Source organism: Aptenodytes patagonicus, chromosome 1, assembly GCF_965638725.1.
Source record: "Aptenodytes patagonicus chromosome 1, bAptPat1.pri.cur, whole genome shotgun sequence".
In the NCBI taxonomy this organism is placed as follows: Eukaryota; Metazoa; Chordata; class Aves; order Sphenisciformes; family Spheniscidae; genus Aptenodytes; species Aptenodytes patagonicus.
The window spans coordinates 67419381-67436158 of record NC_134949.1 but is presented as its reverse complement, the minus strand read 5'-3'; the positions used below and the strand labels follow the sequence as shown (position 1 = coordinate 67436158).

The following is a 16778-nucleotide window of genomic DNA, read 5'->3' as shown; positions in this document are numbered from 1 at the left end:
ATACATTAGAGAAATATCATCCTAACTTTGTCGAGACATATATTTATCTTGGGATGTAGTAGAGAAGTACTGACACTTGAGTTAAATACCAACAGAAAAAGAAGGCAAAAATAAGACACAGATTTTAATTCCATATACAGTTCGTAATCCATGTTGGCTTGACTACACTTGACTGCACTCTCTTAAATGAGAAAGAGTAAGGAGCACAGAACTCCACTAGCTTACCTTATAGTCAAGAGACTGCTGTTTCTTGGCATGGTGGCTTTTTTAAGGCAGCTGAAGGAGCTATAGTGTCTCTTAGAAATGTCTGTCTGCACGCTGGATCTCATGACAATGGAGTGGTTCGTACCATGTTGCAGCATCCAGACAGCATCATTACTGGGAGAGGAAAAAAACTGATGCAAGGAAATTTTAACACGTAATCATTTTGTGTTCTTTCTGTTCTTCTCAGGATCACTATTTAACCCGACTAGCATGTCACTGTCTTCAGATTCTAAGCAATTCACCTAATCTTTTCTCTAGGATTAGTGCTTGCATTCTTATGTTATTCTTAGAAATGTGTTTGCATCTGATCCTGTCATAATATTTTGACTGCCAAATAGAGTAGTTGTTACTAACTATCCAATATAGTTATAGGGGGCTTATAAAAAAGATGGGGACAAACTTTTTAGCAGGGCCTGTTGCGACAGGACAAGGGGGAATGGCTTTAAACTAAAGAGGGGTAGATTTAGACTAGATAGAAGGAAGACTTTTTTTACACTGAGGGTGGTGAAACACTGGAACAGGTTGCCGAGAGAGGTGGTGGATGCCCCATCCCTGGAAACATTGAAGATGTCCCTGCCCAGGGCAGGGGGGTTAGACTAGATGACCTTTAGAGGTCCCTTCCAACCCAAACGATTCTATGATTCTATATGACACTTGAGTGCCTAACACGATGTTATTTTAGAAATCGGACATTGTTGTAGATACTAAGATACAGAGAAAGGCTAGCTGTGGTGGCAAAATGAAATTTAGAGTGATCCAGAAGTGTATAATCCAAAATTACTGATGGAAGAAGGAACAGATTACACATGTTAAGGGAGTACGCATTGTGATTGTATGTATGTAATATATAAATATTCTCCATAAATCTACTCCTTCATGATCTTACTTGGGTACTTGCTCAAGCTCTTTTGCAGATGCTATCTAAGATTTTATATGAATGGTGATGAATTTCTGCTTTTCTGTTCTGTATGTTTTTAGTCTTTATTTAAGGAAAGTTTGTTTTCCTTTTTATGCTTTATACTATCTCCTAGATTGAATCTGCGGAAGTCTCTGGAAATAGTGTCATATGTAGCTTTCTTCAGTACATGGAAAAATCAAAGCCCTGGCAGAAAGCATGGTGTGTTATACCTAAACAGGAAGCTCTTGTGCTGTACATGTATGGTGCTCCACAGGTACGTACAGAGAAAATGGAAAAGATTATAGTAATTATTGTCACTGACATCTGAGGAAGAGAAGTCAAATAGCTTGGGAATGGAGGAAAGACCCAAGTGTTTTTTACTAACCTGTATAGTAAACGAGAGGTAGTGGGCAGATTAGTTGACTGTTCTTAATCAAGAACTTTTCCTCCTTCTTAGGATGTTAAAGCTCTGGCTACAATTCCACTTCTGGGCTATACAGTAGATGACACTCCAAGAAGCGCTGACCTCCCGCACAGCTTCAAACTGACCCAGTCTAAGTCTGTGCACAGCTTTGCTGCGGACAATGAGGAACTAAAACAGAAATGGCTAAAAGTTATCCATTTAGCTGTCAAAGGTGAGACACCAGAATGTCAAAATGAACTGCAGGTGAATTTAGAAGAGCAACCTGAATCTTCTAAAACATCTGAATGCTGAAGCTCAAGAACACATGGTATTTTTAAAAGATTTCAATTGAATTTATGGTTAACCTTTGTGTTAACCTTTCTTTGCTCAATCAAGGAAAAAAAAAAAGGAAAAAAAAAAAAAGAAACTTCTTGCTACCGTACACATCTTAGCACTTTATGTTTGGGAAAAATTCTGGTCTTTTTAGGGATCTTTTTCTTATATTTATGTTCTGTCAATAAAAGTGATGTACAGGTCCGTTTCAGAGACTTTTTAAAAAAATGTGAATGCTATTAAAAATACTTAACTAACTTTACTGTACTACTTGTTTGTCGTGATGCAAATTTTTTTGAAAATCCAGTTGCTCTTCGGTTAACGTTTGCTACTTTCATTAAGAATGTAAATATTGAAGCTTCCTACTTACATATTAGGACTTGCAACAGGATAAAAGATATACCTCCACATTGCCAAAATAGATCTGTAGTTAAATATGCAGGGACAGTTTGGTTTAATGTATGTAGTTTATAGGTTGAATTCCACAGATCTGTACATATGTTGTATTCACTTGTCTCTAATTAATGTAAATTGCTTTCACAGGTGTATTGGCTTTTAAAGTTTCAATTTATCAAGGAAACAATCTAATGATTTTCAATCTAGAAATGAATACCTAAAATATGAGAAAACAATATATAATATATGTACAGTATTAAAAATGTACAATACTTGATTTTTGCTTTGATTTCATGATACTGGGTTCCTATTAGTGAATAATTTATTTAAAAAGCATGTTTTCTATTTGAAATTAAACACAGTCCTAAATTCACAAATACTGTTCAGTGATTTGTTTTAATAGCTGACACTTAATGATCTTGATATTTTTATGCATTAAAAAAATAGCAGTAATGTAAGTGGCATGCAATGGACAAATAAGTTCCAGCTGTGTTTAAAAGAGTAGTCGCTTTTCTTCAGTGTCCTATCACTGTTATCTTTTAAGAGTGCAGTAGTTCGTTACTAAAATGCAGTATGTGGTTTGAGAAAAGCAACAGATTCTAGTAACCTTCTGGGAACATGTATTTTTGCTATTATGGTTATTGGAACAAAAGAACATTTTGAACTTAAATCTTTTAATTTTTGCAGATTAGATACTGTGATACTTATTTATGGCAACAATCTTCAAGGATTATTGTTGTAAAGTGGCGCCTGCTTTATACGAATCTAGTGTGAGGTCTGAGCCTGCAAATCTCAAGCTGCATTAACTGACATTATTTGCATTCCGCTTATGGGAATGAGGACTTGTGGGCTCTACAGCTTTAAGTACCTTACGAACTTCCATTCCTATTAGGGTTTTTATACATAGAGGCAAATGACCTCCCTAAAATTTTTACAGTAACATCCCTGGATGAAATATGACAAATTCAGAGATGGTGATTTACTATCAAGTAGACAATTAAAATCATTGCCATCTTTCCTTTTCTGACCCCTCAAAGGAAGGAAAATATGTAACTTCTACAATCAACTTGTCATAAGAACATTCATGAGTCTTACTTCTCAATATAACCACAATCTGTATTTTAAATCATGTCAAGCTGAAGAGCCCAGGTTCGAGTCCAGTTTTGTTAGTAACATGAGGGCAGACTTAAATTGTCGCTTTTTTATAATAACATTTCCAGACAAAGTATTCACTGAACTCCCACTCCCACTTTACTCTTTTTGTGACACTATAGGGGAAAAAAAATTCTTACTTAGCATTTAACAAAGAATTGTTAAAGTAACCTCTTTTTTAGTGTCAAGCGTACATAAGTACACAGTGTCTATCATTCTTTGGTAAGAAGAATGTCATGCAACTTAATGTTAGTGGGCTGGATTTTGCTCTCACGTGCACAAATCCAAAATCTGCCATGGCTTTTAGACTTCAAAGCTTTACGCTAGTGTTAGTAATTATCAGAACATGGCATTGTAGAGTACTAACTCTGCAGCTGAGTATGTGCATGTCAGTTCTGAATTCTTCCTTGGGTGCTCCATGTGTCCAGATTATTCTGCCTGTAACCCTAGTATTACTTTTATCTGATGTGCAAGCTCTTCTGTAATTCTCTAAGAGATTTTAAGTTATTTCTACTGTCAGCTGTATTTATCTTTATTTATGGGCAGCTGAAGCCCGTTTTGATTCATGTTGGTGAGTACCATCAAATCTTTGCCTGGGTCTCCCTAGCTGGTACATGTCGTCTTGTGTATACTTTGGCGAGGGATGGGGGAACATCCAGGTAAGCAAGAAGAACTCTCCGTGGCTAACTTTCTTTCATGGTCATCTCCTGAAAGTGGGTACCTTCTAAAAGAGTCTCAAGTGCAGTTGTGGGATCTGGAGGGTCGTCTTATCACATCCTAATGTATAAAAACATGTTCAAGTTGTTGAGTGTGAGGGGAGAAGTTGCCTTAAAGGAGTCCCCAGATAAGACGGACTGAGCTATTCTGAAAATAATATGATGGTATGACTGCAATCATGTAGTACATTCTGTTTTCTAAGCTCCTGCAAACTTAATTCTGAGTCAAGTAGGAAGACCTGTTCCAGCTAGATGATAAGGGAAATGATTAGAAGAAGCAATTTCTGGGCTGCCTTATTTTTACAGTAGTACTGAGTATCTGAAGCTGCTTGAATGATTTCAGCATCTCCCAGATGAAGCCCTGCATTTGGGCATAAACAGTTTGAAATGAAGTTAGCACTGGGAGTTATTTATTTGGATGTTAGCCTCATGTTTGCTCCCAGCCATTAAAGTTTATATAGCGCAGGATATTTTATTTACCCTAATGAAACCTATTTCATGTTTTCATAATCAATTGCTTGGTTGGAATTGTTCTCTTCTAAGTCAGAATGTCTTGGCACTCATATGTATAGTTTTGTGTGTATTTTGTAGGAAAAGTATGTACCACCAATATTAAAGGAGATCAGAAGATGGAGAAGTTGCTTCTAGATTTAACCACCCTAACTGTTTTACTCCATTCTCCACAGACAAGCCCCCCATACAGCATCCAAAACTTTTTCTTTAACTTTAAATTGTAAATTATGACCACAGAGGAACAAATTCAAAGTAGTAACTGCTGCGGCTTAAGTATCGTGACCAAAGCAGGTCAAATTAAAACCATCATTCTAACAAGGTTATAGGCTGTTCCCATTTCAGCTGGTTTTTTTTTTTTTTTTTAAAAAAAAAAAAGGGGGGCATTAAATGTATTAGCATAAAGCTGTGTGTGTAAGGAATAAACTATAACGGAGCATTCATTCATAATACATGAATATATGTGAATGGCTCTGCTGAATTATTCAAGCTTTGCGATTCTTGTGTTCAAGAAATGCTTGTTTCTCACTTTTAAAAGTGATCAGTCTTCTGTGCAATTTAAAGCAGATCAAAAGTTATTTTGTGCGGTTTTATCTGTGTTCAACCAGAACAATGGCTTAATTTTATCATGACATTTGTTCGGAACACGTTAATATATCTTTTCAAAATGACTTAATATTTTTCCCCTATCATGGAAAAATAGTGTATTGTGACATCTGCATGTCTGCACCATTCTTCCAGATCCTCTAAAAATTCTTTTCTGGTATCAGGTATTCCTGCTTGGTTGAAGAGCTGCTGTAAAATCTATAGCATTTAATTACTTTCAGATCCCTTTACACTGAGTAGTTTTGTTTATTCCAAAATGTATTTAATTTCTATGTGCAAAATAGATATTGAGAATAGAAAACATTCTCTTCTATTTGGAGTAGACTATTAAACCACTTTAATTGCATGTAATATATAGTGGCACCTTTTTATGCAAAACCATCTCAAAGTGCTTGATAAATCTCCTCAAAGATTCTAAATCCTTTTAATAGAAAAGAGGATTTGTATTCTTCATATTTTTAAATTATGGATGAAGCCAAGGCACTGATTAAATGTAGAATAAATACACTACCACCTGAGTAAATTTTAGATGAGGTTACAGAAGTAGGCTCTAAAGATTTCCAAGTGGAGTCAGGAGGGAAAAAAATAATATATATGTATATATTAAAATAGGTGGGAAAGATGTGGAAACACTTGACAGGTTCTTTGGGTTTTGTTGTTTTCTTTTAAACCTTCATCCAATGACATAGTTAGTATAAAAACTAGCCAGCTTTTCATTTCAAGACAAGATTAAATAAAATGAACAGAGGGTAGCGGTTCCTTATACTGAAGGAAAGGCTTTCAAGAAAGAAATAAACATTCCATGTAGAAATAATTCTAAGCAATAAAAAGGGAGCTTTCTCCATAAATCTGTTTAGAGATCTTTAGCTGGTGTAAACTAGCATAGACTGCTGGAGCTATTATACCTTCAGTGATTTAAATTCATGTAGAATCTGCCTTACACTATATAAAGACACTTGTGGAAAATCAAGATTTCACCAGTTTGAGAGCTTGCTGACTTACTATGTCTTATCTGGAATCACAGCGCTCAGCTGAACTTCAGATGGGTTTCAGTTGGAGATAATTGACGTAGGGGTGAATGTAAACAGCTGGAAAAACATAATCCAAAAATAAATTATTGAAAGAAATAATTTTGTGGCAGAATTGACTATCCTTAAGATAAATCCATTGGTGAAATGGGCATCATTCTTAGTCTGTGGTGTACTGTTACTTGAAATCTGAAATGAAATATATGGAGTTATGTTGGGTTTTTTTTCCTCTAGTATGTGGCCCTATTGGGATGAGGAATTTACCTAGCTGGTTCTGACCCATGGGACTGTAGTGAAGTATGTTCCTTGGATAGGAGTTTTAATCTGCTAGTCAGATTGTTTCCTAAATCCTTTTACTTTAACAGAACATAACAGTAATTAATGATTGTATATGTGTATATATATACACATATGCATATGTATGTGTGTGTATGTATATATGTGTATTTATATATTTGAGACTATTATTCAGATGACCTGTTTTCAAGCAGTATTTTACAATCAAAAAATACACTGTGCTGCATTCAAAATATAATGTATATTGACTGCCTTGAGTATGCTTTTCAGAAGAAAAAATCGACAGAAGTAGATTACTTTTGTGGCATGTTTACTATTTCAGCCTAATTTAAAGAAACAAACAAAACCAAAACACACTAAATTCAGTAAGGCATTCAATTTGCTTCCTTTAAAACCTTATGATTAAATTTCTTCCCAGACTCAACTATGGCATTTTGCTTTCACCCCTTCCTCTTCCTAGCACAAGTGAATGTACAATGTGGGTTTTTTCTACTAAAATCTTCGAGCAGATTTCTTCGAATAAAACATGTTTTCAGCCACTGCGTATCACCAACCTTCTTCAGTTTATAGTTCATCCTTGTAGATTCATTAACTATTTATGGTGGAAACATTCAGAAAAGGGGGGAACTGTGTCAAAGGATTTTGCATGTATGTGCCCTAGTATTTTTAAGAAAGAAGCCAAATTTGTTGCATATAGGGAACGGTTTACAATAGAAGTATTGGGTTTTTTTCTATTAACATGTTCTCTATTCTGCAGCCCTCAAGGCAGATTAATACGTTAATTTTAGTGGGAGCTGGATCAGCCGTAATGTTTGACATCAGAATTAAAGGCTACATACTGTAACTCCCCTTCATTATGGAAACTTTTCTGGTTTTAATTAAGACAACACTTTTTTTTAAAAAAAAAACCCCTAATATTTGGAAGAGGTGTAAATTTGTTCTGGTTTTGCAATAAAGTGAAGAATATTAAAAAGGTGAAATATAAATGCCGTTGTAAGTTGTGCAAATGTAAGTGGTCATTTTTATGGTCAAGAAATAATATGAATGTAAAAAATCTGCAGATATTGTATATATTTTCTGTAATATATGTATATTTGGTCATAAGGTGGGTGGAGAATTGTAAAAATTAAGCACTTTAATTCCTGTTGAGTACTTAAAAAGAAAAGAAATTTGTATCCTGTAAAATAAAAGCATCATTAAATAAGCATTGCTGGTTGACTTTTTTTTTTGTCCGCCTCCTGTTTACTTTCTCTGCTGATGAAATCTTTAAACTGCATTTCCAATTGTGCAAGTAACTGTAAGGACCGATCTGTTGCTGAAGCGCTGGCTGCTCACAAGTACTGCTAAGTCAGTGGAAGATATATTCTGAATATGTAAAGGGCTGTATATAATGCTGTGACATTTTAGATTGGGAAGAGAAAAGATGCAATCCTTCACCGTTTAGATCCAGATTTCTATAATGGGAATAATAATAATGTTCTCTCATGTGGCCAGGATGTTATGAGAGTACTTTATGGACTTCTACATTGCCAGCCCCATAGAAGAGTGCAGAAAGAACGTAACGTGTTCAGTGTAGCCCCATGTCTTTCTTGCTCAAGCACTGCTCCAAACAAAAGAACGAAACAAAACACTGAGCAGCTGCTCAGTGTAATCTCTTGTGCACTGAATTAGAGTGGTGCTGTAAAGCAAAAATGATCAGGTAATTAGCTGGATCATGATCCTAAGCATAGGCAACTTTGATTCTTTAATTAATTCGCTAGCTAAGCACACATTCAGTTTTTGGAAGTGCCACTTAAACTGCAGTTACTCCTTTTCTACGTATCCTTTGACAGACAGAACCATCTGCAGTTGTCTGCAGTTTCCATCATCGGTACACAGTAAATCTGTTTTGACTCTCTGATTTATTCTTGGTATTCTTCTGCAGGTGGGCACAATGTTGCAGAAAAGACTTCCCCCAAAATGTAGAGAGGAAAATTTACTGTATTGTTAGTTCCTGTCTGGAAGGAGTTGAGCACAAACAAGAATTTTGTTCAGTTTCTACTTTTTTTTCTCTTTGCAAACACAGTAAACAAATCAGTATTTGAAATAAGTTACGATGAACCACAGAAAGTAATGCTTCCCTCTCCATTTACATAATTTTTTCCACTAATTTTTCTGATTATTTTTTCCCCCTGTGATTAAACTCTGTTCCAAAACCATTATTTTCCTCATTAAACACAATGCAATGCCTTCTACATGGAGACAAAAATAACAGAATTTACCCTAAAATGTGCTTTAATAAGAAAACACAATTTTGAAACTATAGGAAATCCGTAATCACAGCTCCTACTGAATGCCTTTATATCAGCAGGTTTAATACACACTGGTATTTCCACTCCGTAGCAAATTGTCCAGGAACCCATCAAGTACAGGGTTAGTAAGTAAGTGGTAGGCGGCGTCTCCTCTGGCTCTCCGTAAGAGCCTGACTAATACTGCCACACTACCACAGAATTGTTCTTGGCGTTGCATGAGCTTCCTGACATGAGAGAGGTGGCATGCCCACCTTTGGTAAACACGATACTTTGACCTTGTTTGCTTTAAAGAAATTGCTCTGGAGGGTCCTGTGGTGTCTCTAATGACAAGAGGAGGGATCCTTACAATTGTGACCTTTTTGTCCTGGGCCTCTCGCCCTCTGCCTCCTTGGCCCTGTGCACTAGGCAGCTATGACAGTATTAACCCTCATCAGACCTGGTTCATGTGGTAAATCAGGACACACCTGGCTGAGTTTATTTGCTTGGGGTCTACCCCATGTCTGTGTTGCTAGTTTCTGTTTCAATCTCAAAACCAAAATGCTCTGGTGTCATGAGCAGGATGTGCTACCTGCTCTCTGTTTCAAACTGATACATTTCTTTGTGCTACAGCATATTTTTCAAATTACTTGCCCTGATTTAAAGTCTTAAGTTATGAACAATCTATCACATACCCTGCTAAGTTTTCCAGTTGTTAGCTACACTCTCTGTAGGTTTTTTTGGTTTTTTTGGTTTTTTTTAAATTATTCTTATCACTAGTCAGAACTCATGTAGCCTCCAACCATCAGGATCTTACCAAAAGGATTCATCAAGAATTTCGACCACCAAATCCATGCTCTCTTTTGAGCATGTTTTAACATAGTATGGCCAACTCATTCTTCCAAACTCAAGGTAAGGGTCCCTGCTTCAGGGAAACGGGTTTTGGGCTCTGATTGCTACTGAATGGAGGAGCCTTCCCACAGTGTGAAATTAAATGAATGACCCCATGATGGAAGAAGATAAGATTTCAACCATAATTCTGTTTAGACCTGTTGCCTAGCTATGTAGAACTACCTGCTTTGCCTGTTCTGCCTTACTCGCGTGTTTCTTGGCTTGCAAAAGGCAATCCAAATCTTTTAGCTCAAGGCTTTGGGACGCAGCATTTACAAAAGACCTACCTTACTGATGTTGTATTTTGGAACTCGATTTCAGACTAGCGCTAAGCTGGTCCTATTAACTGAATGCTCTTTAGTGGCTGAAGTGCATCTTGCAGTTCTGTTTCACATGAAAAGACTCGCATCCATGCGCTCCAAGACAACTCCATGATGCTAAGCAAAGCATGGCGGGTAAGACATCAAGTGTCCGCTCCAGAGCTGCAACCCTGACCTGAACTAAAAAGCTTAAGATAGATGCACTTGAAGTATCCATTAGTCTCATATGCAGGCTGTGATGTTGTAAATCACATATGCTCTATTGTTATATTCCCAATTTAAACTTAAACTTGTGCCAATCATAATGTAAAAAGCAGCATGCACAAGAAAACCTGTATTATAAAAATAAAAAATGCTCCTCTTAGCATACTATTTTATCTTAAAAAGAACACAGGAGATGATAGCCTTATTTAAAACATTAGATCCAGAAGTAGAAGATACAGGCTCAATTCCTCCTGAATGCCAGCGAGTTTGCTGTTTGCTGCTTCCTACTTCCTTGGTTGGGGTAAGGTTTTTTTTTTTCCTTTCTAGCTATATTGCCTCAGCTGAATGCTAACTAAGCGTGCATTTTGTTTTCCAATAAAAAGTTACTTTCTTGATAGCAGACAGGAGGTTATTGCCTTTATTCCCAAAACCTTGGTCCTTTAAAGTAAAAGGTCTTCACCTTAAAATTGGACTGCAAACCATTCCTTATGCAAGCAGCAATTATTTCATATTGTCTTTCAAATTTATTGTTATCGATTGGCATTGCTTTAATACACCTGGCAGACTCCATGAGAAATTTACCCAGTGGGTGTTTCCATGTTTAAAACCACTTTTCAAGCTCCATTAGGCAATACGTGATCCATGAGATTGCTCGACTTAAGTCGACAAAAATTCTAGGGAAGAAATCCTTGGGTTTCACACCACCACCTGTTGATTCCTCTGTTTGTTCAGTAGCATGTGGTATATTATACCTTTCTATCAAAAAGGTATAATAAAAGCATCTACAATGATGTGGGGAAATACCAAGCGAAAATTTCCAAATTTTCTACGCTAGACTGAATAATGAGTGAGAATTTATAATATCCATCCTTTGACTAATGAAGTCCTGTAATGGATGTTGAGGTTGGTTGTTGGGGAGCCCATCAAAATGCATGAGGAAAACAGAAATCTGCTGTTTAGAAGTTAAGAGGTTACTGATTCAGTACTATGCACTTGCACTTCACATCACCAATCAATGCCCAGGCCAATGACAAATTCAGTAACGTGCCTTCACTGGAGAGGAAATGAACTGCTCAGCTGGGATGTGTCTAACTGCCCACTTGCCACTGGAGTGGTGAGAATCACATTCACTGAAGCAACTGTTGCTGTTGTGTCTGGTGTTCCAAGAAGTCTGACCACCCCAGTTGGGGGGGGGGAGCAGCACTGTTGTACAGCAGTTCAGAGCGATACAGAGATTATTTTCATCTCCAGCCGAAGCTTTTACCTCTATTGGCCTTGTCAGAAACGCTGATGTCTTACAAACACTTATCAGAATGCTTGGGCTTTGTTACTGATTGATGAACTTTGACTGCTGTTTGCCCTGTGGCTCTTACCCTCTGTGCCCTGCCACTTCCTTAACTTGAAACCTGCTTTCAGTTCTGCAAGCATGTTTTATGAGAGGTTGTGTTACACCCCAAATATTCAATGAATTTAGTTAAATAACTTCCCTGTGAATACAGTGGGAGAACATAAGGAACTCTCAGTTGCTTAGTTCGTCCTATTGTCCAGCAAAGTTGCATCCCTGCCCCAGGATTATTTTATTTTGTCAGAGGCTGGGTGTCAGCACAGGTAACACATAACTCAGGGATTCCTATCAGCACTGTGACCTTCTTACAGTCAGCTAAGTGTGTAGGAGAGCTCGCTTTGCCAATTCAGCAGAGCCCCTGGACTATGGATTTGAAACCTCTGATTTCTGTCTCTTCTGGAAAAAGACCAAGGTTCAGAATCCGTCAGTTCGGAAAAATCCGTGCAGAACATCCAAACGAAGGGTCATTCCGTCAAGGGATTTCAGGAATTTATTTATCTCAGCTTCTAATCGTGTTTGCTGTCCAGATGTCTGGTATAAGTGCTATGAGAAAGTGTTATAGTTCCATCTGTGATGAGGTTGCTCTGGAGAATACAAAAACACCATTCGCTTTGGCTTCACATAAAAATCAGGCTCTGCCAGACCCATATAATCGCTGTATTCCATGGTTCCAAAAGGTGATATTACCAAGGAATAATTTACAAAGTATTTCCTAATAGTGTTTGTGCAGTACAAAGTAGTATGGCTATGTATGCAGCGCAAATGTTATGTTACATATTTGATACATTTCAGTATGGAAATCAAATATTTGTTTCTCTAGACAAACACGATGGCAAGGAAATATGCTTTACTGAGGTGTTAGTTTGTGGTCTCCTTGTCTGGCATAAATTAATTAAATGGCAAATGACTTGTCCACTACTGTCAGTACGCCAATATAAAGAGACTCCGGCTGTCTGAGCAAAAATGGAAGCAGATGATGATGCAAAACTGTAAAGAAACTCCTATCATGGAGAAGAAAGACTGGAAATTTTGTTTTCCTGACTTCAAACATAAAAACAAGGAGGCTTATAATGAAATTAGAAGATGACAAATTTAAAACTGACACCAAATTGATTTTTTGCACTATGCATAATTAGATCATGAAATTTACTGGCACAGGATGTCATTGGAGCCAGGAATTTAGCGTGATGGGACAAAAAAAAAATTCTATGGTAAATAAAGCAATCTAGTTTCCAGTAACATAAACCGGAAGAAATATTGAACTGTCTACTCCAGATCTTACAGCAATATCAAAATTATTTAATACATAGTTTTGGGATCAGAAGATCTTATTACTGCATTTTTATATTTTCCTCAGAGTGCTGGTTGTGGACCGTCTTAGAGACGAGATTCTGAGGTAGAAGATTGATAGCAGGTCAAATTCAGAGTGGCAGTTCCTGTTTCCTCATGTCAATTAACTTTTAGTAAATAACCAGCCTGACTACCACTGCCTTTTATCAGATCGTTGAGTTTCTTGCTCAGTACAATGTAAGTCGGCCATGGGAAGTTAGAGTTAAAGCTACAGATGACCACTGCTTGTTAAAATGTTTATTGCTTTGGCACAGTCCTCAACTGGGCTGAGGTAAGTGCTGGATTTTGTGAGTTGGTGCAGGACATGACACTTTATAGCAGAGGCATTTCCGGCTCCCACTTTTTAGCCAGAAATGTACAATGTGTTAAACTTTGCACAATTTCCTCGTCTTATATCTTCTTTAGTCCTTTCTTCTTGCTTTCCTTCATTAATTCACTTCCTCCATCTGAGCTGTGCTTCTCCATTTGGGTATCCTGCCCTTGATAGGCCTTTTGACATCTCTGCTGGGCAGGCTAGGTTATCTCAACTCAGTTCAGCAGCTGATGTATGCTCTGTGTGCTTCTTGAAATATTATACTGATAAAATTCTAAGAATAGCCATGCTGGGACAGACTAAAGGGCAAGCACACACAGTGCTTCTGCATGATACTCTCCCAGCTTCAAACCATTGTCAGCTCAGAAACATCCAGAGCTAGATTTGATTCCTACACAGATATTTATTTGCATGCAATACATTTCCTTAAACGTGTCCAAACACCACCTGAATCCATTTAAACTTTTACTGTCTACAACATCCTTTGGCAAGGAGCTCAACAACCCACCCATGAGGGGCTACCGTCTTTGTTTTGTTCTGACCTGGCTCCTTCTAGTTTCATTAGATGCTCCCAAAATACTTGTATTGGAAGGGAGAGTAAACAAAACTGATGCTCTTCAACAAACTCCAGGCTGCTAATGATTACACAGACCTCTAATCCTCCCTACCCCTGGCCATTTCTTTTGTAGAATGAGGACTCCTAGCTTAGTTGGTCTTGATATTGAAGCTGTTCCACACCTTTCATCATCCTTCTTGTCCCTCTCTGACACTTTTCCAGCTCTACATTCTCTCCGAGGTGTCCCACTTCTCGTCTAAATTAAAATATAAACCAGGTTGCACTTGCTCCATTTCACAGTGGTGTCCATGAGGTCACACGGCAAAATGAAAGTGGCAGGAGAAAAGAGATTCACATAGAGACATAAGCTGGTGTTAATCTGCTTTAGGTGCCAGCAGCTTCTATTCTTGTGCAACAGGGGTGCTTTTTTTTTTTGTTTTTCTTTCTTTTCTGTTCCTTCCAGGGACTCAAGGAAGGAGAGGAGATGAGGCTCCATGCTCGACAGGGAACAGTAAACCCTTTAGAAAGAGTATTTGCTGTGTCAGGTGTACAATGCGGGGAATGTTCGCTATTGTCCTGGAAGCAGGAGAGGCAGATGCCAAATGGCAGCCTGGTATTGATGATCTCTGAGAGCAATCGGTTCCAGCACACTGAAAGCTACTGGGTGAAACTGCTGGCAAATCATGCCTGTATGGCTGTGACAAGAACCCCTCACCAACAGTCTTTCAGAACCTTCTTCACAAAGTTTTACATGCGTTAACTGTTTCTCTCTGTGCTGAATACGCTAATTTCTGAGTGTTTCAATTTGCTTAGCCATCTTTATGCTTTTATCACAAAATATTAGTCCTCTGACAGTGTGAAATTTCCTGGGTAAGAATGAGAAACTTTGTTGTAAAGACATACAGATAAGAATGTATTTCCTTTGTATGTTCTTTCCGTCAACATTTGAGGGATTCAAGACATGAAGACTGGAAAAGACTAATTTGTATAGAATAAGAATATAAATTCTAATGCCATCCAGAACTTGAAATTTTCAGAAACATTTTTAATCTGTTGGTTTACAAGAAAGGACAAAGCCAGAATTCAATTCAGTGCTAGCATATTCATAATTTATCTCGGAGAAAATGCACTCAAGGGAAAGACTTTTAAAGAGCAGACAGCTTAGTTGTTGCGTTCTCGTATCACAAGTCATCCTCTGGTTTCATTCTATCTTTTCGTATAAGGCAGCTGAGTATTAGATCTCACAGAGTTTCCCACTTCCCAAGCCCTGCTAGACACCTCATCCAAACCTAGTTACGCACCCAAGTTAGAAAATTTCAGCTTGAGGTTAGCTGACTCGCAGCAAAAACAATATCCACAAAAAAACGAACAGACTAAATACAGCAGTTTTAAGTCTGTCCATTATAATTCTGATACGTGAACGTAAGTGGGAAAACATTCTTTTTGCTGCACAGTTTGCAGGACCAGATCTTCTCCAGTTCTTTTCTCCCCGTGAAGAGACCTCCGTAATGCTTCCTCCCTACCCCCAACAGTTTTATTTTCCTGCTCTGTTGGCTTTATAAGACCAGATGCTGACAAAAGCCTAGCAATTTGCCATTCAGCACCTTTCCTTGAGGTGTTGGGCAGCAGCGACACCACACCTAGTGAAGCAGTGGTGAGGGCAGTGGGGGCACACGTTTGGTTGTTTCCCACTTTTCGAGGGTTTTCAAAACACGTTGCCTTGAATAAATGTTGCCCCTCCACGCTGCTTGCTAAAAACTACCTTCGGCAGCCACCCCGGGCAGTGATGAGGCCCGCTTCCCCCACACGGGCTGCCTGTGGTGCCTCAACTCCCGCGCTGTGCCGCTAGTGGTGATCCCCGGAGGGGGTCAACTTTATCGTACCGAAAGATAGAATAAAACCTGGGAATGGCTTATAATACAAGACTACAGTGACTACGCTGTCTGATCATCAAATGTTTTTGGCCCCTGGGCGCTTGGAAAGCAGAAACTCTGCCTCCCCCGGGCGTGAGGGGACCGCGCACTCTCTCACGGCAGCGGTTGACAGCCCCCAACGGCCGCCGCCGCCGCCGCCGCCTGAGAGGGCGCCCGCGCGCGCCCTCCTCGGGGCCTCCCCCTGCACTACAACTCCCATGATGCCTGGCGGCGCTTGCGGCCGCGTCGCGCCCGGCGGGCGCGCACGGCCTGCTGGGGGCCGCGCCGTGCGCGGGGGCCGGCGCCAATGGCGGCAGGCGCAGGGGGCGGCTGAACGGGAGCCGTTGCCCGTCGCGCCCATTCATCGCCGACGCCTTCCCCGGCCCTTGCCCTCCCCCGCCGCTATGGAGGCGCTGATCCCCGTGATTAACAAGCTGCAGGATGTGTTCAACACGGTGGGGGCCGACATCATCCAGCTGCCGCAGATCGTGGTGGTGGGCACGCAGGTGAGGCGAGGCGGGGCGGCGGGGCAGGCCAGGCCGGGGTAGGGGAGCGGGCGGCGCGGGCCTTTACCGCCCTGAGGGCAAAGTCGAGGCGTTCATCGCGCCTCTGGTGCTGCTGACCCGCGGTCGCCTCCGCCAAGGGCACGGGGGGACGCGGGCAGCCGAGGGCGGCCGGGGCGGGCGTCCCGCCCGCCCCGGCCGCCCTCGGCTGCCCGCGTCCCCCCTCCTCCCCCTATTACCTCCCCGGCCTCCTCTGCCTCCCCACCATTTGCAATGGGAGCGCCTCTTCCACCGCCCTCCCTCCCCTTCGCGCTTCTCGGTAGCGGTTTGAACGGCCGAGGAGCTCTCGAGGGCTGCCGGGAGGGCCTGTCACCCCCGCTCTCCCGTGGCCCCAAGTCGGACCCCCACACCGGGGGTGCGGGTGGCGCCGGCGGCCCGCTGCCGGTCCTGTGCTTCAGCGTGACCGCCATCGCTAGTCGGTGGCTTCCCTTCTCCGACAGCCGCCGTGAAGTG

At 40.1% G+C, this 16778-nt stretch overlaps 2 protein-coding genes across 11 annotated transcripts in view; both read left to right on the top strand.

The window, feature by feature from the left end:
- The window catches only part of FGD4 (FYVE, RhoGEF and PH domain containing 4), a 112241-nt gene extending 108857 nt beyond the window's left edge, over nt 1-3384 (top strand). For all 7 annotated transcript variants that reach the window (XM_076340529.1, XM_076340554.1, XM_076340537.1 and 4 more), the window contains 2 exons: nt 1296-1436; nt 1620-3384. In XM_076340529.1, the coding sequence (XP_076196644.1) occupies nt 1296-1436; nt 1620-1877 (399 nt within the window). In that variant the 3' untranslated portion in view covers nt 1878-3384. The remainder of the gene's footprint in view (nt 1-1295; nt 1437-1619) is intronic.
- Nucleotides 3385-16066: 12682 nt separating this feature from the next.
- DNM1L (dynamin 1 like) overlaps nt 16067-16778 on the top strand; it is a 39185-nt gene continuing 38473 nt past the window's right edge. For all 4 annotated transcript variants that reach the window (XM_076340502.1, XM_076340480.1, XM_076340491.1 and 1 more), the window contains exon 1: nt 16067-16268. In XM_076340502.1, coding sequence (XP_076196617.1) covers nt 16167-16268 — 102 coding nt within the window. In that variant the 5' untranslated portion in view covers nt 16067-16166. The remainder of the gene's footprint in view (nt 16269-16778) is intronic.